General features: G+C 54.5%; 1 protein-coding gene and 1 non-coding gene across 2 annotated transcripts in view; both read left to right on the top strand.

The window, feature by feature from the left end:
* Positions 1-21,458, top strand: part of KIF7 (kinesin family member 7) — a 26,789-nt gene extending 5,331 nt beyond the window's left edge. The window contains exons 6-20 of the mRNA XM_049614179.1: positions 5-89; positions 609-722; positions 1,233-1,460; positions 2,221-2,369; positions 2,714-2,829; positions 3,009-3,161; positions 4,848-5,050; positions 16,451-16,648; positions 16,958-17,083; positions 17,258-17,434; positions 18,236-18,451; positions 19,139-19,345; positions 20,076-20,274; positions 20,382-20,528; positions 20,667-21,458. Of these exons, the coding sequence (XP_049470136.1) occupies positions 5-89; positions 609-722; positions 1,233-1,460; positions 2,221-2,369; positions 2,714-2,829; positions 3,009-3,161; positions 4,848-5,050; positions 16,451-16,648; positions 16,958-17,083; positions 17,258-17,434; positions 18,236-18,451; positions 19,139-19,345; positions 20,076-20,274; positions 20,382-20,528; positions 20,667-21,010 (2,662 nt within the window). The 3' untranslated portion in view covers positions 21,011-21,458. The remainder of the gene's footprint in view (positions 1-4; positions 90-608; positions 723-1,232; positions 1,461-2,220; positions 2,370-2,713; positions 2,830-3,008; positions 3,162-4,847; positions 5,051-16,450; positions 16,649-16,957; positions 17,084-17,257; positions 17,435-18,235; positions 18,452-19,138; positions 19,346-20,075; positions 20,275-20,381; positions 20,529-20,666) is intronic.
* On the top strand, positions 3,606-3,690 carry TRNAR-UCG (transfer RNA arginine (anticodon UCG)). The gene has a single exon. It is a non-coding gene; the product is annotated as a tRNA-Arg (tRNA).
* Positions 21,459-21,517: the final 59 nt, after the last annotated feature.

Here is a 21,517-nt window from a genome sequence, read left to right as displayed (position 1 = left end):
CCGGGCCCGACAGCGGCATCGAGAGCGCCTCCGCCGAGGAGCAGGCCACGCAGGGGCCCGGCGGCGGGCCGAAGGTGGCCAAGGGCCAGGTGTGGCCCCGGGGAGGGAGGGAGCGGGGAAGGGAGCCGTCTTCATACGGCCAGCGGCGCCCCTGCCCCTTGTCCATCAGCGCAGCGCATTCCGGATTCAGAGGCGATTCTGATGACCTTGACCACGTCCTTTACCCTCCCGAGTCTCAGGGTCTCTGTCTGTGAAACAGGGATAACGTGGGTACCTACCTCCTAGGCTTGTTGTAAGGGCCGAAGGTGCACCAAGTGCCCAGCGCAGCACGCTAGTGGAGCCTCAGTGGGTTCCCAATAATAGCGATGCCGTTGTTATTGTTAATAAAAGTATGATTCATAATCCAAGAGATGGCCCAAATAGCTTGCAGAGGGGACCACAGGCTGGGTGGGCTCTGGAGCCCCACTGCAGGCAGGGCTTGCAGCAGAGTAGCAAGCTGGACTAGGGGAACCCCTGGCAGGGCAGAGAGAGGGCCGGGTGTCCCAGAGACAGGCAGGCTTGTCCGCCGGCTCCTGCCCCTGAAGCCTCTCTCCTTGCCCCTATCATAGGAAGATGGGGCACTGCAGTTGCTCGCCCTGCAGAGCCAGGTGGCCCGGCTGGAGGAGGAGAACCGAGACTTTCTGGCGGCCCTGGAGGACGCCATGGAGCAGTACAAACTGCAGGTGGGGGCAGGCTTCCTCAAGGTGAAATCGAGCTGAGCTTCCGGGGAGAAGGGGGAGTTAGCCAGGGCGGGCTTCTGGCAGGGTGGGAAGAGATGGAGGGGGCACAGCTGAGCAACAGCGTGGAGGTGAGGAAGAGAATGGTGCGGGTGGTTGTGCCTGACGGCCATGACCCTGGATGAGAGGTGGGACTGGAGGGGCAGTCGGACGGGTCCCCGTCGTCCCAAGGCAACGGGGTCAGCATTGCTCCCGGCGCCCTCTGGCGGCAGTGACTGGCATGAACGTGGAGGACTGACCTGGAGCTAGCTGGGTGGGGCGAGAGCTTGACCCTGAACAACTGGTGTGCATGTGTGTGTTTGGGCAACAAGTGGTCAGAGGTATCTGGCCCTCCTCAGTTTTAGCCGAGAGAGGGTGGGGTGGCCCCTTTCTTCAGTTTCCCGCACTTCTGCCTGCCAGCATCCCGGCACCCTCCCCGTCCGCACCCCCCATCAGCACCCGGAACATGTCTTCCAGAGCGACCGGCTTCGGGAGCAGCAGCAGGAAATGGCGGAGCTTCGGCTGCGGCTAGAGCTGGTGCGGCCTGGCTGGGGGGCCCCAGGGCTCCTACAGGGCCTGTCTGCCGGCTCCTTTGCGCCCCGGCCTCACACAGCCCCCCTCGGCGGTGCCCACAGCCACATGCTGGGCATGGTGCCCCCCGTCTGCCTTCCTGGAGATGAAGTTGGCCCTGAGAACTGGGGAGAGGTGAGGAGGTGACGAGGCCGGGTGTCTCGCATTGGACAGGCTCGGGCAGGGGAAGGGCGGTGCTGCCGAATGTATCCAGCCTTTCCCGGGACCAGCTGTGAGATACCCCTTTCCAGTGCTCCTAGAGAAAGAGCCAAAATTTGGGGGACTCTGTAGGGCCGCTCAGAAGGGTCTGGTACCACTGGGCATCCCTGGGCTGGCTGGAGATTTTTGAAGTGAGGAGGTTACAGAGGGAGTTGGGCTTCAGGCGCTGGATGGAAAGCTTGCACACCTCCAGAGATGGGGGGCTTATCACCTCTGAGGCCACCCCTTCTGTCTTTGCAAGTATACTTTTCCATGAGCCCTAATCTCCCTGAGCCCGGCCTTCTAGTCACTTGGGACCTTCTGGACAAAGGCTGTCCTGCATCTTCCTGAAAGTTCTGGGTCATCTCAGCTGTAAAAGCCCAAGGCATTGCGGGGAGGGAGGGTGTGAGTTTGACCGGAGTCTGTTATACATCCACCACTCTGGCAGGGCACTGCTGGTGAGCTGTATACAAAGATAGGGCAAACTGTCACCCGTGGAGTCCCAGGTGCTATGGGCGCCACAGGGGAGAAGGCGCTGGCAGGTTGGGAGGAAGCTCCTACTCTCGCTTGGGATTGGCAGGGCTGTGAGGAAGGCGGGCAGGGCCGGACATAGGCACGAGCAAAGATTGATGATGGAAAATGGCTGATGGACGGTGCCCTGGGTGCTTTCTGTCCTGAAACCCTGGCACTCCCCTAGCAGGTGACAAATGGCAGAGAGGCTGGGGCCCAGCTGCTGGCAGAGGCAGACAGCCAGGGGAGCGGCTCTTCAGCTGCCTCGGAGGAGGAGGAGCAGGAGGAGGGGCAGGAGGAGGGGCAGCCGCCCCTGCGGCCCCCGCACCTGCGCAGGTGAGTGGGACCAGCTGCCCACCTGACCCAAAGCACCTCGGGACCCAGGCTGGGCTGGAGGAGGACCCCACTGTGGTCTCAGGAAGCCCTCACCTCCGTTGCCCTGTCCGATGGGGAGAGCAGATGGGGACTGTGGGCTTGGAACCGGTGGGGTGAGTACGCCACAGGGTGGGCCCCAGGCCTCCTGGTTCTCGGCCTTCACGGCGGCCTTCGGTGCCCCCAACAGCCCAGCCCCCTGGCCTCGGTTCTGCCAGGCCGACGCCCCGAGGCTCCATTGACCCTGAGAGGACAGAAGACCACAGTGGCCTCTCTTCCTTCCTCTGAGTCCTGCTTCTGTCTTCCAGGAACGGGATCAACAAGTGGAGCCAGAGGGTGGGGGCCCGCCCAGGAAGTCCATGTGCCGGGAAGGGCCCAGAGCTTCACCCCGAAGAACCGGGTGCAGCCATCCCGGGGCCCAGAGGTGAGCTGGGCCTGGTGCAGAGAGGGCTCTGACCCTCCCCTCCGTGATCCTGGACTGGCTGTCCCAGACGGTCCACACGCCATGCCTCGCCGCCCCTGCCCGGGGCGTGCCTCTCCCCTCCCCCCTCACCTGCCCCACTGATCGTTGGGATGGTGGCCTTGACGGCGGGCTTGTTACAGTAGCCGGTGGGAGCAAGGCCCTGGCGCGGCCCCGCCGGACCCCAGCTGCCACGGCCTCTGAGCGGCGGCTGGCCCAAGCCCAACAGAAGATCCGGGAGCTGGCCATCAACATCCGCATGAAGGAGGAGCTCATTGGCGAGCTGGTCCGCACAGGTGAGGCAGTGGGCCTTCGGGCGGGCCTCCCGCCTGAGGGTGGTTAGGAGCGGGGACCAGGTGACTTAGTGTGGTAGCCGACTCAGCCTCTTGGGCCTGTGTGACCTTGAGCAAGTAGAATAGCCCCTCTGTGGCTCTGTTTCCTTCTCTCTAAAGTGGGGCTAGTAATTGTACCTGCTTTTTGGGCCGTTGAAGGGACTTCATTCAGCTGAAGCGCTAAGACCGGTTCTCAGAAAGCAATACCTATTCGTGGTAGCGGTAGTTGTATTTGTCAGTTGCCTGCCGTGTTAGGCACCTTGCTGGGCACAGGATCCCCTACTCTTAGGGTGCAAACAATGGCCCCAAATCATGCTACGTCTGCCACTGGTGACACATGTAAAGAAGCAGCTGAGCCTTTTTATTTGAAGGGTCGTGTATTTATTACAAAATGCATTATGAAGGGACGCCTGGGTGGCTCAGTCGGTTGAGCGTCTGACTTCGGCTCAGGTCACGATCTCACGGTTCGTGGGTTCGAGCCCCACGTCGGGCTCTGTGCGGACAGCTCGGAGCCTGGAGCCTGCTTCGGATTCTGTGTCTGTCTGTCTGTCTGTCTCTCAAAAATAAATAAATGTTTACAAAATGCATCATGAAGAATTTCAAACACAAGAGGAGGAAGGCTGGCACAGCAGGGCCCCGTGCGCCCGTCACCCAGATTTAGCGTCACGAGGTTCTCCCATACATCCCTTTCCTTTGTCTCTTTTGTCTTCGCTGAGGTGTCTTGAAGCAAATCCCAGGCATCTTGTCATCTCACCCCCACACCGTTCAGTTTGCCTCTTTTTGGACACGTTAACCGACGTGCCATGAGCACGTCTAACGAAGCTCCACGTCCCCCCCACGCCCAGAGCACAAGCCTGTTCCCTCAGGTCTTTGGCAGAGTCCGTGGACAGCTGATTTGCTGGCACCCAGCTCCACACATGTCCCACACCGTGCTCGTGAGGTCTCTAAAGCATCCCTTCTCCTGTCTCCTCACAGTCCTGGAGACTGTCCCAAACCCCTCGTGTTCAGGACTTGCCCATTGGCTTCCTTGTGGTGGTATTTAACTCGTCCCTCCGCTCGCCAGATTTCCCGCCAATGGAAGTCAGTTCGGGAGGCTTAATTACATGCAGGCCCAACCGTGTGTATTTGTTAGTAGGTGGCAGGTAAAAATCAAAGCCAATTTAGGGGTGACCTGGGAGGCTCAGTCGATGAAGCTTCCGACTCTTGACTTCGGCTCAGATCGCGATCTCACGTCTCGTGAGTTTGAGTCCCGAGTCAGGCTCTGTGCTGGCAGCGCGGAGCCTGCTTGGGATTCTCTGTCTCCCCCTCTCTCTGCCCCTCCCCTGCGTACATGCACGTGCATTCTCTCTCTCTCTCTCTCTCTCTCTCTCTCTCTCACAAAAACAAACATTTAAAAAAATAAAGCCAGTTTAACCCCTAATTTCTGTGGGTCATTGCTATGGATGAGGCTAATTTTAATTGAAAAAGTAAGTGGCTTGAAGGAAAATATAGTAAATAACTCACGGTACCAGTGGTACAGACGCTTGGCAAAACCCCCACAGGTGACCATGGCTGACAGAGGTCTGGAACCCCTCCCAGGGGAGCCGAGCGATGGTCCCCTTGGGGGAGAGGCACTGCCTGTGCTGATGAGGCCCCCGCTCTTTCTTCCAGGCAAGGCGGCCCAGGCCCTGAACCGGCAGCACAGCCGGCACATCCGGGAGCTGGAGCAGGAGGCGGAGCAGGTGCGGGCGGAGCTGAGCGAAAGCCAGAGGCAGCTGCGGGAGCTCGAGGGCAGGGAGCCCCAGGACGCCGGCGAGCGGTCCCGGCTCCAGGAGTTCCGCAAGAGGGTCGCTGTCGCCCAGAGCCAGGTGCAGGTCAGTGTGGGGATCCCGGGGCAGTGGCTGGGGCCTGGGATCAAGCCAGGTGGGCCCCGAGGCCAGGTTCACCGGCACCCGTGGGCGCTCAGGCCCTCGTGGCCCAGCCCCTGGCTGGCTTGGGGAACGACCTCCGACTCCCAGGGTGAGGCCGGTGTTACACAGAAGTCAGCAGCGCTGAGCGGGGTGTCTCAGCTGTAAACACAGCAGAGGCAGGGAGGCCAGTGCTGCCTGCAGCCCAGTGAGGGGGGAAGGGTGGGCATCGAAAGCAAGCTACCCCTTCCTCATGCAGCCCCCCTCCCCTCCCCCCCAGCTCCCCGGCCACTTCTCTCTCCGTCCCGTCTTCTCTGTCTACCCCTCGGGCCGTCAGTCTGTCTGACTCGAACATCTGTCTATCACGCTGTTGGTTGGTAACCCCCCCCCCTCCGGAGCTTCCTGGGTGTAACCTGAAATGGGTCCCTGCGTGCAGAGGGCAGGGAGAGACCAAAGAAAGAGGCAGCCACCCCAGGTAGAAAGGTTTCCTAAGCAAGGGAGCTTGCATACCAGTCTTGTCTTGGCGGCAGCAAGGTGAGTGGATCCCCGCACCCGCGCACCACATCTTAAAAGTTTGTGAGGCTCCCTGAACTGTGTTCAGTCGTGTGTACACGCAGCGTTCTCAGCGCCACATCACTCTCTCAAGGTCGTGTCCTTAGAGCCGCCTCGGGGAGTGGGAAAGGCGAGCAGAGCCCACGTTCCAAGGACAGGGGAGGGAGTGAGGAGCCTCTGATCACCTGGGTCCACCCAGCTCATGGGTCAACTAGATTCAACAAGGATCACACGTTAGCCGAACACACAACGTTGTGTTTGGATAATGGCACAGGGGCCTCCTCGTAGGACAGTAATGTCCAAGGCCATTATATTTTGGAGGATAGCTGTTCTCATCAGAGACCTTTCAGTGTTGAGGACAGGCTTCTTTGGCTGTCATTTAAGCTTGCTAGATGAATTTAGTAAGGGCTTCTCTGTGTGCTATACTGTCCTCCAGCCCAGTGGAGGGAACCAAGATGGCGGCCAAACGATCGTACTGTTGGAAAACAGCGTCCGCCTGGCCTTGAGGAGAGGGGAGTTCGCAGCTTTAGGATATTGACCTGGTCGTGCGTACCGTACCTGTTGGCTGGGGGAGGCAGCTCTGCCAGGCGTGAAGAGATGGACTGGGGGATGTGCCCAACCAGGACTCCCACCTTCTTCCCTCTCCCAGTGGCACATTTACCATTCCGCGTCTAGTGCGTTTCACCAGGTCGGGCTTGTAGCAGGACAACAGGATCCCAGTGGAGACTGAGGAGTCCCCTCGAAGTAACTCACCCATCCAGATGGGACACCCTAGGCAAGTTCTGGTAGACCATCCCTTTCCCAGGCGTGGTGGGGCTTGGTGTTCTCAGCAGCACAGCACATGGCTCCATGGTGAGAGTTGAGACAGTGGCTGTTTCCCATGACTTCCATACCTCGACGGGATTGGGTGCCTTGGCAAGAGGCCCCAGTCTGGCATATGGGGCACGGGCCCTACTGGTTGATCACTCACATGTATGAAAGCCTGGGGGAGTACTTTAGTCCACCCAGCCAGAGTGGTTTTATCTGTTACTACTGTAGTCTGCTGGGTTGTTTTGTTTTGGTTTTTTTTGAAGTATAGTTGATGTGTTATATTAGTTTCAGGTGCACAACACAGTGATGCACCAAGTGTGTACCTATGCTGTGCTCACGGCAAGTGTAGCTACCATCGGTCACCACACAACGTTGTTACAATCCCATTGACTTTATCCCCTATGCTGTGTCTTGCCCCATGAGTTATTCATTCCATAACTGGAAGCCTGTACCTCCCACTCGCCTTCACCCGTGCCGCCTCCCCCTCCCCTCTGGCCACCGTGAGTTTGTCCTCTGTATTTATGGGTCTGTTTGTGCTACTTGTTCTCTGGATTCCACATATAAGCAAAATCATACAGTATTTGCGTTTCTCATATTTCACTTAGCATGAAACCCTCCAGGTCCATCCATGTTGTTGCAGATGGCGAGATCTCATCCCTTTTTTATGGCTGAGTAATATTCCATTGTACATATACGCCACATCTTTATCCCTTCGTCTATCGATGGACACTTGGGTTGCTTCCATATCTTGGCTATTGTAAATTACGCTGTAGTAAACATAAGGTGCTTATATCCTTTCAAACTAGTGTTTTCATTTTCTTTGGGTAAATGCCTAGTAGTGTGATTACTGGATCATATGGTAATTCTATTTTTAATTTTTTGAGGAACCTCCATACTGTTTTCCACAGTGGCTGCACCAATTAGCATTCCCACCATCAGTGCATGAGGGTTCCTCCCCCCGCCCCATCCTCACCAACACTTATTTCTTGTCTTTTTACATCAAGCCATTCTGACAGGTGTGAGGTGATACCTCATTGTGGTTTTGATTTGTATTTCCCTGATGATCAGTCATGTTGAGCGTCTTTTCGTGTGTCTGTTGACCGTCTACCTGTTTTCTTTGGAGAAATGTTTGTTCATGTCTTCTGCCTATTTTTGATGGGAGTATTTTTTTGTGTTGAGTTGGGTAAGTTCTTCATATATTTTGGATGCTAACTCTTGATTGTAAATGTCATTTGCAAATATCTCCTCCCATTCCATAGGTTGCCTTTTAGTTTTGTTTACTGTTTGTTTTGCACAAGCTTTTTATTTTTATGAAATCCCAATAGTTTATTTTTGCTTGTTTTCCTTGCCTCAGGGGATCTATCTAGAAAGAAGTTGATGTCAGAGATGTTACTGCCTGTGTGCTCTTCTAGGACTTTTATGGTTTCAGGTCTCACATTTAGGTTTAATCCATTTTGAGTTTATTTTTGTGGATGGTGTAAGAAAGTGGTCCAGGTTCATTCTTTTGCATGTGACGGTCCAGTTTTCCCAGCACCATTTGTGGAAGAAACTATTTTCCCCATTGTATATTCTTGCCTCCTTTGTTAAACATTGACCACATAAGTGTGGATTTATTTCTGAGCTCTCTATTCTGTTTTATTGATCTATGTGTCTGTTTTTGTGCCAGTACCATACTGTTTTGATCACTACAGCTTTGTAATGTAACATGAAATCTGGAGTTGTGATACCCACAGCTTTGTTTTTCATTTTCAAGATTGCTTTGGCTATTTGGGGTCTTTCATGGTTCCATACAAATTTTAGGATTGTTTGTTCTAGCTCTGTGAAAAATTCAATTGGCATTTTGGTAGGGATTATATTAAATCTGTAGGTTGCTTTGGGTAGTATAGACATTTTAATAATATTTGTTCTTCCAATCAATGAGCGTGGAATGTCTTTGCATTGGTTTGTGTTATCTTCAGTTTCTTTCGTCAGTGATTTATAGTTTTCAGAGTATAGGTCTTTCTCCTCTTTGAATAAGTGTATTCCTACATATTTTATTATTATTTGGTGCAGTTGTAAATGAAAGGGTTTTCTTAATTTCTCTTTCTGCTGCTTCATCATTAGTGTATAGAAATGCAACAGATTTTTGTATAATTTTGTATCCTGTGATCTTACTGAATTAATTTATCAGTTCTAGTAGTGTTTTGGTGGAATTTTTAGGGTTTTCTATATATAGTATCATGTCATCTGCATATAGGAGTTTTACTTTTTCCTTACCAACTTGGGTGCCTTTTATTTCTGGTCTGCTCGCAGTGGCTAGGACTTCTAGTACTATGTGGAATAAAAGTGATGAGAGTGGACATACTTTCCTTATTACTGACCACAGGGGAAAAGCTCTCAGTTTTTCATCATTAAGCATGATGTTAGCTGTGGGTTTTTCATATATGGCCTTTATTATGAGGAGGTATGTTCTCTCTAAACCTACTTTGTAGAGGATTTTTATCATAAATAGATGTTGTACTTTGTCCAATGCTTTTTCTGCATCTATTGAAACGATCGTATGGTTGTTTTCTCTTATTGATGTAATGTGTCACATTGATTTGTGACTGTTGAACCACCCCTTGCACCTCAGGAGTAAATCCTACCTCATCATGGTGAATAATTTTTTACATATATTGTTGGGTTTGGTTTGCTAGTACTTTGTTGAGGATTTTTTTGTCTATGTTCATCAGAGATATTGGCATCTAGTTCTCTTTTTTTGGTCATGTCTTCGACTCGTTTTGGTATCAGGGTAATGCTGGCCTCAGAACGGATTTGGAGGCTTTCCTTCCTCTATTTTTTGGAATAGTTTGAGAATAGGTATCACTCGTCTTTAAATGTTTGGTAGAATTCTCCTGTGAAGCCATCTGATCCCGGACTTTTGTTTGCTGGGAGTTTTTTGTTTTTTTTTTTTTTAATTACCAATTCAATTCCATTGCTGGTAATCAGTCTGTTCAAATTTTATTTCTTGGTGATTAGTTTTGGTAGGTTATGTGTCTAGAAATTTATCCGTTTCTTCTAGGTTGTTCAATTTGCTGGTGTATCATGTTTCTTAATATTCTCTTTACCATCCTTTGTATAATTTCTGTGGTGTCACTTATTATTTTTCTTCTTTCATTTCTGATTTTGAGTCCCTCCCCTGCTTTCTTTTTGATAGGTTTGGCTAAAGGTTTATCAATTTTGTCGATTTTTTTCGAGGAACCAGCTCCTGGTTTCATTGATCTGTTCTATTTTTTTTAGTCTCTATTTTATTTCTGCTCTAATCTTTATTATTTCCTTCCTTCTGCTGGTTTTGGATTGTGTCTGTTCTCTTTCTTGCTCCTTTAGGTATAAGGTTAGATTGTTGATGTGAGATTTTTTTCTTTTTGAGGTAGGCTTGTGTTGCCATAAACTTCCCTCTTAGAACAGTTTTTGTGGCATCCCAAAGGTTTTGGACCATTGTGTTTTCATTTTCATTTGTCTCCATATAGGTTGTTGATTTCTTGGTTGGCTCACTCATTGTTTAGTAGCATATTTAACCTCCATGTATTTGTGTTCTTTCCAGATTTTTTCTTGTGGTTGATTTTTAGTTATGGTCAGAAAAGATGCATGGTAGGACTTTGATCTTTTGGAATTTGTTGAGACTGGTTCTGTGGCCTAATGTGTGATCTGTTCTGGAGAATGTTCCATGTGCACTTGAAAAGAATGTGTATTCTGCTGTTTTAGGATGAAATGTCTTGAGTATATCTGTTAAGTCCATCTGGTCCAGTGTGTCATTCAAAGCCACTGTTTCCTTGTTGATTTTCTGTTCGGATGATCTGTCCATGAATGTAAGTGGGGTGTTAAAGTCCCCTATTATTATTGTATTACTATTAATTAATTACTTTTTGTTATCAACTGCTTTATGTGTTGGGTGCTTCCATGTTGGGTGCATAAATATTTACGATTGTTCTATCTTGTTGGATTGTTCCCTTAATGACTACGTAATGTCCTTCCTTGTTCTTGTTACAATCTTTGTTTTAAAGTCTATATTGTCTGATAGAATACATTACTACCCCAGCTTTCTTATCACATCCATCCCCTCACTTTTTTTTTTTAAGTGTATTTATTTTGAGAGAGAGCGCGAGAGCGAGCATGATCAGGGGAGGGGCAGAGAGGGAGAGAGAGAGAATCCCAAGCAGGCTTTGCGATGACAGAGTGGATCCCAATGTGAGGCTCAAACCCATGAACCATGAGACCATGACCTGAACCGAAACTAAGGGTTGGACACTCAAGTGACTGAGCCACCCAGGCATCCCACCATCCCCTCACTTTCAATATGCAGGTGTCTTTAGGTCTGAAATAAGTCTCTTTTAGGCAGTATATAGTGGGTCTTGTTTCTTTAATCCATGTCACACTGTGTCTTTTTTTTTTTTTTAATATTTTCTTATTTTTGAGAGAGAGGAAGGGAGAGCGGCAGAGAGAGAGAGAGAGAGAGGGGAACAAAGGATCCGAAGCAGGCTCTGCACTGACAGCAGAGAGCCTGATGCGGGGCTTGAACTCATGAACCATGAGATTATGACCTCAGCTGAAGTCGAGTACTTAACCAACTGAACCATCCAGGTGCCCCAATACTGTGTCTTTTGATTGGAGCATTTAGTCCATTTACATTCAAAGTAATTTTTGATAGGTATGTATTTATTGCCATTTTATTGTTGTTTTTTATAGTTCCTCTCAGTTTCTTTATTCTTTTGCTCTTTTCTTCCCAGTTTGTTGGCTTTCTTTAATGATATACTTGAATTCGTTCCTCTTTATTTTTTGCATATCTATTCCTGGTATTTGATTTGTGGTTACCGTTAGGTTTATATCTAACCTCTTCTACAAATAGCAGTCTATATTAAGTTGACGGTCGGTTAAGTTTGAACCCATTCTTTACTCTTCTCCCCACCACATTTTAGGATTTATGATGTCATACTTTACAACCTTTTACTTTGTGAGTCCCCTGACTAATTTTTACAGATATGCTTATTTTTACTTCTTTCATGCTTCCTACTTTTCTTACTCTTACTTATGATCTTTTCTTTCCACTGAAAGAGTCCCATTTAACATTTCTTGCAGAGCTGGTTTAGTGGTTGTGAACTCCTTTAGCTTTTGTTTGGGAAATTCTTTCTCTCTCCTCCTATTCTGAATGGTGGTGTTACGGCGTAGATTATTCTCGGCTGCAGACTTTTCCTTTCAGTGCTGTGAATGCCATTCCCTTCTGGCCTGCAAAGTTTTTGCTGAAAAATCAGCTGATGGTCTCATGGGGTTTCTCTTGTATGTAACTGTTTTCTCTTGATGCTTTTAAAATCCTCCATCACTACTTTTTGCCATTTTAATTACTCAGTGTCTTGGTGTGGGCCTCCTTGAGTTGATTTTATGGGGCGAGTTCTGTACCTCTAGATCTGGATATCTGTTTCCTTCCCCAGCTTCAGGAAGTTTTCAGGTATCATGTCTTGAAATAAATTTTCTGCCCTTTTCTCTCTTTTCTTTCTGGGATCCTTATAATGCCAATGTTACCACACTTGATGGAGTCGCGGAGTTCCCTAAATCTGTTTTCATTTTGCATAATTTTTTTCTCTCACCTGCTCAGCTTGATTACTTTCCATTACTCTGTCCTCATCCATTCTTCTGCTTCTTCTAGTCTGCTATTTATTCCCCCTAGTGTCTTTTTAGTTTCATTTATTGTGTTCTTCATTTCTGGTTGGTTCTCTTTTTATGTTTTCTGTCTCCTTGTTCAGGGTCTCACTGATGTCCTCCACTCTTTTCTCAAGTCCAGTGAGTATCTTTATGACTGTTACTTTAAATCCTCTATCAGGCATATTACTTATTTCTGTTTTGTTTCGGCCTCTTGCTGTGATTTTGTCCTGTCCTTCCATCTGGGACACATCCCTCTGTCTCCTCATTTTGTCTAACTCTGGGTCGGGTTTTGTGTGTTAGGAAAGCCAGCTACATCCTCTGCTCTTGAAAGTGTGGCCTCATGAGGAAGAGGTCCTGTAGTGCAGTGTCCCCCGTTCACCAGAACCTGGTGCTTCACAAATATCTCACATGTGCATCGTGTGCACCTGACTGTTGTGGCCGCTTTTGCCATCCGTCCAGTGGTCTGCAGGGGCTCTCTTTGTCTGCTGTGGGCAGAGTTTGGTCCCTGTGCCGTTAGTGGGCCAGTCTGGGGCCACGCCGGGCTTGAGTCAGATCAGGGATTTGCCAGAGCCGTGGAAGCACCGAACTGCAGGGCCCTTTCCCTGTGTTTTCCCGAGAAGCTTTTGTGGATGCGCACGGCCTCCAGCAAGACCATCTGTCTGCCCCCAGCCCACTGCTGGCACCGCAGTCAGACTAGTGTGGTTGTCTTCCCATCTCTCTGGGGCAGGAGTCACTTTGGAGTAGTGCCGGCCTCTGTGGGGGCTGCTTCCACACTGCCAGGCTGTGGCCTGGGTTGGATGGGCTCTGGCCCAGAGCATATTAGAGCGGACGGGTCTGCGACGTGCACAGGGGCAGGGCGTCCAGTTTTAGCGAGGTTTGTGAGCTGTCCTCTTGTGAGAGGGGACCTCCTGCTACTATGTCCAGGACCCGCCACGGGGGCGGAGGAGGTGGATCTGTAAAGTGCGGGGTGCGTGGTGTCTGCAAGGTTTGCGCCCGCCTTCTGGGGGAGGAGTCCTGTCTTGCTGGGACTGAGGCAGGTCTGGCTGCAGGGGCAGATCTGCTGGAGCGCCGTGGGATGAGGCTCAGTGTAAGTTAGGCAGTGAGTGTTGGTGTCGCGCTGGCCCCCACGAGGGGCTGTGTGCTGATGCTGGGGGGGGGGGGCAGAGCGTGGAAATGGCACCTGCCAGGTCCTCTGTTCCTGGAGGAGTCCCTCAGTGATGTCTGTCCCTCCAGATTAGTAAATGACTGTCCCTCCATACGCCCTGGGCATTTTTCAAACTCCTGCTTCTGTCTGTATCTCCATGCCTGTGTGTTGTGCTGTCTCTTTAAGGGTGGGACTCCACTTCCTGTGGCCCTTGGGTTCTCCCAGACCTGAGCCCGCTGAGTTTTAAAATTCTAATTTTTATTTATTTATTTATTTTGAGAGAGAGAGTGTGCGTGAAGCAGGGAGGGGCAGAGGGGAAAGAGAGGGAATCTTAAGCAGGCTCCATGCTTAGTACAGAGCCTTACATAGGACTCGGTCTCATGACTGAGATCACGACCTGAGCCGAAATCAGGAGTTGGATGCTTAACTGACTGAGCCACCCCGGCACTCCTAAAGTTCCATGCTTTAAGTCCCACTACTTTTAAGAACTCTCAAAATTTGGCCCCTCTGGTTTTCAAAGCCAAATGTTAGGGTGATTGATCTTCCCCGGGCAGGCTCCCTGGTGTGAGGGTCTGTTTCTGTCCCTTCTCCGCTTCCTTGGTGTCCCCCTTTCCCATGGACGGTCCTGTGGTCCATCTAGCTCCCACCGTGTCTCCGCCCTTCCCACCCTCTTCCACGGGTGTCTTCTCTTCATTTAGTTTGGTTTGTTCTGCCTGTCTTCTGGTTGTTTTCTGGGTTGTTTGCTCCCATGTGTTTTCCAGTTGCATCCATGAGATGAGGTGAGCTTAGCGGCCTCCTACGACTCTCTCAGCTTTCATTTCAGTGCTCCAGCCATGAACCAGCCCGCTCACATGGCTGGAGCTTTGATATTCGTGATCTTTCAGAGGCTGTGGACTGGATTTTGGACAAGGGAACTCCTCCAGCAGTCTGCATTTTATCGTTTTATTTTAATTTTTTAAATGTTTATTTTTGAGAGAGCGTGCGCAAGCAGGGAGGGGCAGAGAGGGAGGCAGAGAAACTAAAGCAGGCTGCGTGCAGTCAGTGCAAAGCCTGACACAGGGCTCAAACTCCTGAACCGTGAGATCATCACCTGAGTTGAAGTCCGATGCTCAACCGACTGAGCCACCCAGGTGCCCCAGCAGTCTGTATTTTAAAAGGTCCCCGCCCCACTTTGCCTTTTACAGTCTCTGTGGGCAATGCTTTGGTCATGTCCTGGGGTGTTTATATTTCAAAGACTAAGATTTACTAAGAATTGCTAAGACTTACAAATTCAAGGGACAAAGCATGCAAGTTTTCTTCAAGGAGTTTGGGGTAATTGCTATTTAAATTTGTCCTTTGTGGGGCGCTGGGTGGCTCAGTTGGTTGAGTGTCTGACTCTTGATCTCGATTCAGGTCATGATCTCCCGGTTCATGGATTGCGCCCTGCGTCGGGCTCTGCGCTGACAGCGTGGAGCCTGCCTGGGATTCTCTCTCTTCCTCTCTTTCTGCCCCTCCCCAGCTCACACGCTCATGCTCTCGCAAAATAAATAAACTTAAAAAAAATAAAAAGTAAAGGAAATTTTTCCTTTGTGTCAGGGTCAGAAGACATGGGGCATCTTGTCTGTTTCCTCCTCAGTTACCTCCTCATCCTCCTCACCTTCTCAGAGACTCCAGCTCTTAGCATCTGAATCAGGCTTGGTCACAAGCACCCGGATGTCAATCAGAGGCATCTTGTGCCCTCGTAGCTTTATAAGGTCTTTACCCCCCACCCCTTACCCCGCACTCCAGCCCAGCGGGCAGCAGAATAGCCTTACCTCTTCCTTCTTTGCCCCGGCGTGCCGTGCAGCTTCCCAAACCAGCCCCTAAATCAGCGTTTTAAGGATGCCCCCATGCTCATGCGGCCATCCGTGAGCGTCTGACATAGGGGCCACCTCTCCCCACCCAGGTCTCTGGCCGACTCCAGGTTTCGCCTGCTGCCATTTTCCGTGGCAATCTGCTCGCGAGCTTCCCGGATGTCACTTTAAACCGGTCCCCGCATGCAGAGGGCGGGAGAAGCTATGAAAGAGGCAGCCACTCCCCGTGGGGAAGTCGCAGGTTTAATCAGCAAAGGGAACTTATTTACAAGGCTCGTCTTGGGTGGCAGCAGGATGAGTGGATCCCCGGGCCCACCTGCTGTATCTTAGAAGTTCATGAAAAGGTCTACGCGGGTTCAGTCGTGTACACGCAGCGTTCTCAGCGCCTCGTCACCCTCTCGAGGCCGTGTCCTTGGAGCTGCCTCTGGGAGCAGGAAAGCCAAGTGTGGCCCACATTCCAAGGACAGGGAAGGGGGGTGAGGAGCCTCTGATCGCCCGGGTCCAGCTCATGGGTCAATGGGAGATCACATCCTTTTGCTGACCTTCCCCAACACGTTTTATCAGTTGATGTGACTAACTGTCCGTTTATCCATCTATCCATTCGTCTTTCTATGGCCTTTTATTGATCCATGTATTATCTGTTTTGTCGTTAAGATTGATTTCTTTATTAGAGAAAGTGTGAGTGGGGCAGGGTCAGAGAGAGAGGGAGAGAGAATCCCAAGCAGGCTCCGGGCTGTCAGCGCAGAGCCCAGCGCCAGGGTTCCATCTCACGAACTGTTGAGATCACGACCTGAACTGAAGTCGGACGCTTAACTGACTGAGCCACCCAGGCGCCCCCACCCTGTTTTTCACCCTTGTATGATCCCATCCATCTGTCCACCCACCCTTCCATCCACCAAACTTTATAGCTGTCTGTCCATCCGTCTTCCCCCCCTCCCTTCCCGCCTCCCTTCCTCAGCTCAGCTGTCTAAGAGACAGTTCAGTAGAATGGTCAAGAGCACGGGCTCTGGAGCCTGACTGCTTGGGTTTGAATCCCAGCCCTGCCACTTAGTAGCCTTGTGCCCTCGGTCAAGTTTCCTGAGCTCTCTGTGCCTCAGTTTCCTAGTCTGCGAAGTAGGGATAACGATAATCCTATTTTTTCCATAGGATTGTTAGGATCATTTGATACCCACAGAGCAGGTGATGTGTGCCTCGTACAGAGAAAATGTCCTGGTAGCCACCATCTTTTGCCGTCATTAGTCCATTACCCACTGGCCTGTTTGCCCTTCCGTCCGTCCCTCTCTCCGTCCATCGTCCTGCGGTCCTGCCCACCCTGGTTGAGTGTCGGGGGTGGTGCCATCTCGTGGTGGCCCAGCCGAGGCTGTGTCGGTCCAGGTGCTGAAGGAAAAGAAGCAGGCGACCGAGCGGCTGGCGTCGCTGTCGGCCCAGAGCGAGAAGCGGCTGCAGGAGCTCGAGAGGCACGTGCAGCTCATGCGGCAGCAGCAGGGGCAGCTGCAGAGGCGGCTTCGCGAGGAGACGGAGCAGAAGCGGCGCCTGGAGACCGAGATGAACAAGCGGCAGCACCGTGTCAAGGTCGGGTCGGGTCGGGGGCGCCCGGGGTCGCCGGGACTCGCGGCCGCGGGACCTCCCGAGCTGGCGGCTCGGCCTTCCTGAGTTTGTCCCCGCCCCTGACAATGAGGAGAGCCGGAGGGCACGCGAGGCGGGCGGGACTCAGGAGGTGAGCCGTGCCCGTGGCCGGCGGCCCGCAGGAGCCCAGTCCCAGGGAGACGTGGGTGGCGAGGCCATCTCCGGAGGGGCTCTGGGGAGACGCAGGCCCCCCGCCCCCCCCCCCCCGCCCCCCTGGGACCCTGCCCCTGAGCTGCTCGCCGGGCGCATCCCCAGGAGCTGGAGCGGCGGCACGAGCAGCAGCAAAAGATCCTGAAGATCAAGACGGAAGAGATCGCGGCGTTCCAGAGGAAGCGGCGCAGCGGCAGCAACGGCTCTGTGGTCAGCCTGGAGCAGCAGCAGGTGGGCCGGGCCAGGCCGGCGTCCCCGGAGCCCCCGTCGGCTGCCTCGGTCCCCCTGGGGCGCAGCGGAGGTGGGGGATGGGGGGGGGGGCGCACCCTTCTCCCCCACTGACCCCGGGCGGGGGGCCCGTGGGGCCAGGGGTGAGAGCTGAGTTCCCTCCCCCACCCCCGTCAGAAGATCGAGGAGCAGAAGAAGTGGCTGGACCAGGAGATGGAAAAGGTCCTGCAGCAGCGGCGGGCACTGGAGGAGCTGGGGGAGGAGCTCCACAAGCGGGAGGCCATCCTGGCCAAGAAGGAGGCCCTGATGCAGGAGAAGACGGGGCTGGAGAGCAAGCGCCTGCGGTCCAGTCAGGTGAGGCCCCGCCAGCGGGGTTTGTGCCGGGTGAGGTCCTGCCGGGTGAGAGGCCATCGGGTGGCCCCCTCCCGTGGAGGTCCCTCCCGGTGACAACCCTGCCAGGGGAGGCTCTTCCGGGTGATGTCCCTGCCGGGCAAGTTCCAGCCACGTGAGGCTCCGTCCCCTTCGTCTCGCCCTCTGCACTTGCCGGGGGCCGTGCAGGCCAACAAGGAACAGCAGGTGTGGAAAGGGGGATGACCAGGGAGACGCAGGCCTCACAGGCGCTGGAGGCCGACAGACCTGGGCAGACGGCGGCCTCCCCGCTGAGCAGTACTCTGTCCCCCCTGCGTCACTGCTTCCTCTTGAGTAAGGAGCTTCTGAGCCAGTGCCCTCTTCGGCCGGTGGAATCACAGTGGTGCCAGGACGGTGGAAAAGGGGGGGATGTCAGACCCAGAGCAGGTGCTCGGACTCAGTGCCCACGGGGGTCCAGAGTGCTCTGAAGTCCAGCAGGGTTCAGGGCGCTGCTGGATTGTCCGGTGCTGCCCCCTTTCTGCCAGGAGTGCTTTTTCCCATGCTTGCTGGGATCCTTCGGGGCCGTCTCTGGGGGTCCCTCCTCCGAGGCTCTGGTCCCACCGGCCCCACTGGCCGAGCCGCCGCAGAGTCGAGAGCCGGGCCCTCCCGCCGGGCGGTACTCCCGGATTGTAGGGCTCTTGAGGGAAAGGCCCGCAGCCTCCGTAGCATCCCGTGGCTGGGCCGCTTCTGTGACCTCTGCGAGGGTGGGGCCGCCCCCTCCCTGACCCCCAGTGGCGCCGCCCCCAGGCCCTCAGCGAGGACATCGTGCGAGTGTCCAGCCGGCTGGAGCACCTGGAGAAGGAGCTGTCGGAGAAGAGCGGGCAGCTGCGGCAGGGCAGCGCCCAGAGCCAGCAGCGGCTCCGCGGGGAGATCGACGCCCTGCGCCAGGAGAAGGACTCGCTGCTGAAGCAGCGCCTGGACATCGACGGCAAGCTGAGGAGGGGCAGCCTGCTGTCGCCCGAGGTGAGCCCCGCGGCCCGGACCTCCGCAGCCTGCCCGGCCTCGGCCCGGCCCAGGGCCGGGCCCTGCTGCTCCCCGACACGCTTTCCCTGCCAGTGAGACCCAGGGCGTGGGGTGGCCGCAGCGGGCGTGCTGGCCTGGCCCTTCCTCCCACTGCGGCCCCCGCAGCAGGGATGCACGGACTTGGCCCTCGCGGTTCCTGCCCGGCTGGACCCTGGGGGCGCTCTGTGTCCTGAGCCGTGTCAGCCCGCACGCCCTGGCTCCCTGTGTGGGAATGAGCGGTGGCAGCACGTCCCTGCGCCTCGTGGCCAGTCCCTGAGCAGCAGAGAGAGCCTTCTTGCAATAAACTCACCCCGGTGGCCCTCTGGTGCCCGTAGCAGACCCGCCGTATCTTCTGTTTGGCGTAGAGCGCTCTGTGCTTCTGTAGATCACGCGACAGGCGATACACCAGAGAGCAGCCCGTCAGCAGAGCCTGGCCTCCCCCGGGGTCGGGGCTGTGACGGAAGCTTCCTGTCCCTGCCATACCAGTCAGGGACACTTTGGATGTGCTGTGAGCTCAGGATGAGGCGACAGAGCGTCTCCCCCGTGGCTGGGTGCTGGTGCCGTCTGCCCAGGGCCGTCATCCGGGGAGTGGGTGTGCGTGGTGTGGGCACCCGGGCCTCCCCTTCCACGCCCGCCCGTGTCCCGCAGGAGGAGCGGACGCTGTTCCAGCTGGACGAGGCCATCGAGGCCCTGGATGCTGCCATCGAATACAAGAATGAGGCCATCACGTGCCGCCAGCGGGTGCTGCGGGCGTCGGCCTCCTTGCTGTCCCAGTGTGAGATGAACCTCATGGCCAAGCTCAGCTACCTCTCGTCCTCGGAGACCAGAGCCCTGCTCTGCAAGTATTTTGACAAGGTGGGTGACCGGCTCCCGGGCCCTCCGCCACCTCCGTCTGGTACTTGTGTGGGGGAGGGGTCTGCTGGCAGCTCCAGACAGGGGTCTGTTTCCTCCCAGATGCGGGGACAGAATCAGGGCCTGCTCCAGTCTCCAGGGCTGCCTCAGACTCTCCTCCTTAAACCCTAACTTTCTTAGTGAAACGAAGACCCGGTCTCCTCTCCCCCCACTTTCCGGCCTCCTGGCCCCTTCAGTGCACCCAGATCGGTGGTTCTCAGCAGGGATGGTTTTCCCCCAGGGGACATCTAGCCGAGTCTGGAGATGCTTCCGGTCCTCACAGCCATGAGGGTAGAGACCAGGGATGCTGCTAACCCTACAGCAGGCAGGACAGGTCCCCACAACCACAGACTCCCTGCCTGAAATGTCAGTAGTGCGGAGCTTGAGAAGCTGGGCCTCAGCAAGGCTCCGCCCGCGGGCTTAGGAGTCTGGGACTCGGAAGGAGCTTGAGGCAGGGGTAGGAAGTAAGCTTCCTCTTGACAGCTGACTCTTGTCATTTGGAAATCCCTGCCTAGAACACTGTTGAGAATGTGTGGGAGGCCAGGTCTTGGCTCAGCGGGACACCCTGGTGATTCCTTAGTGACGTCCGCCCGTGGGGGGCAGTAGCTACAAGTTTGCCGAGTACCTGAGTACCTGCCGCCCCGGTCGGGGATGATCCGCGCTGGGGGCTGAGCCCGGCTGGGTCTTGGGACAGGTCGTGACGCTCCGAGAGGAGCAGCACCAGCAGCAGATCGCCTTCTCCGAGCTGGAGATGCAGCTGGAGGAGCAGCAGAGGCTGGTCTACTGGCTGGAGGTGGCCCTGGAGCGCCAGCGCCTGGAGATGGACCGCCAGCTGACCCTGCAGCAGAAGGAGCACGAGCAGAACATGCAGCTTCTCCTCCAGCAGAGCCGAGGTGAGGCGCCCCCGCCCGCGGCCCCTCCCCTCCTTCCTCCTCCGCCCCTCCCCTCCTTCCTCCTCCGCCCCTCCCCTCCTTCCTCCTCCGCGTCCCCTCCCGTCTAGATCACCTCGGCGAGGGGCTAGCGGACAGCAGGAGGCAGTATGAGACCAGGATCCAAGCGCTGGAGAAGGAGCTGGGCCGCCACCTGTGGATGAACCAGGAACTGAAACAGAAGCTCAGTAGCCTGAGTGCGGCGGGCCAGAGCAGGGGTGAGGCTCACCTGACCCGGTTTGGGCCGGCCTCCGGGAAGGCTTGGGAACCCCTCTAACCTCCGCTCTTCCGTGGGCATCTCCCACAGGGGAGCTGAGGCCTCCGTTTCTGACGAGTGTCGTTGGTCTCGGTGACAGGTGGGGAGAAGAGGGCCCTGTGCCTGGAGAGCAGACCGGCTCCCGGAAACGAAGAGGAGCTGCGCCCCGTGCCCGAGCTTCTCTGGCAGCAGTCCCTCCCTGAGGGGGGCCCCCGCGCCCGGGACGAGGTGCGGGACTTGGTCCGGGCCCCGCTGCCGCTGACGTGGAAGCGCTCCAGCCTGTGCGGTGAGGAGCAGGGCGGCGCCGAGGAGCCCCTAGGGGGGCGGGCGCCCCCCGTGGGTGAGGCGGGCCTGCCCTGGAACACCGGGCCCCTGCCCAAGCCCCGGCGGGACCCGCGCCGGGCCAGCTCGGGCATGATCGACGTCCGGAGAAACCCGCTGTAGGCTGTGCGCAGAGCCCGCCTTGCAGGGAGGCTGAGCCCGCTCCCGGGCACGGTCAACCCCCTTCGCTTCGTGAAAGACGGCCTTTAGCCCTCCCTCCAAATCCGGGTCCTGATCTTGACACAGCGGGGATCGGCGAACCTGGGCCACCAGCCCCAGTGGATCAGACTCCTTTTTTTTCATCTGTAAATTCCTGCCCCTCATTTCTTTGAGCTCCGGTACCGGATTGCCATCTTTTGGCTTGAGAGTTCCCAAAAGGCAATTCTGGTCCCAGACCTGCGTGCGGGTGCCCACAGTGCTGGGGTTCAGCCGGTGCTGGACACACAACAGTGAGTGGCAACCGGGTTGTGTTTTAAATGGTCTTATGTATATGGTGGGAAGTGGGAAGCTTGGCATAGTTTTAGACTTTTGTAAAACCATTTTATAATAAATGAGACTCTGAAGGGAAGAATGGGAGTTTTTACTTGGTTTGATTTACAAGACACGAGTCAGATTTGAGAACATGACAGG

Source organism: Panthera uncia (assembly GCF_023721935.1).
Source record: "Panthera uncia isolate 11264 chromosome B3 unlocalized genomic scaffold, Puncia_PCG_1.0 HiC_scaffold_2, whole genome shotgun sequence".
Classification (NCBI taxonomy): Eukaryota; Metazoa; Chordata; class Mammalia; order Carnivora; family Felidae; genus Panthera; species Panthera uncia.
Note: the sequence above shows the minus strand (reverse complement) of the source record. Positions and strands in the feature narration are given on the sequence as shown.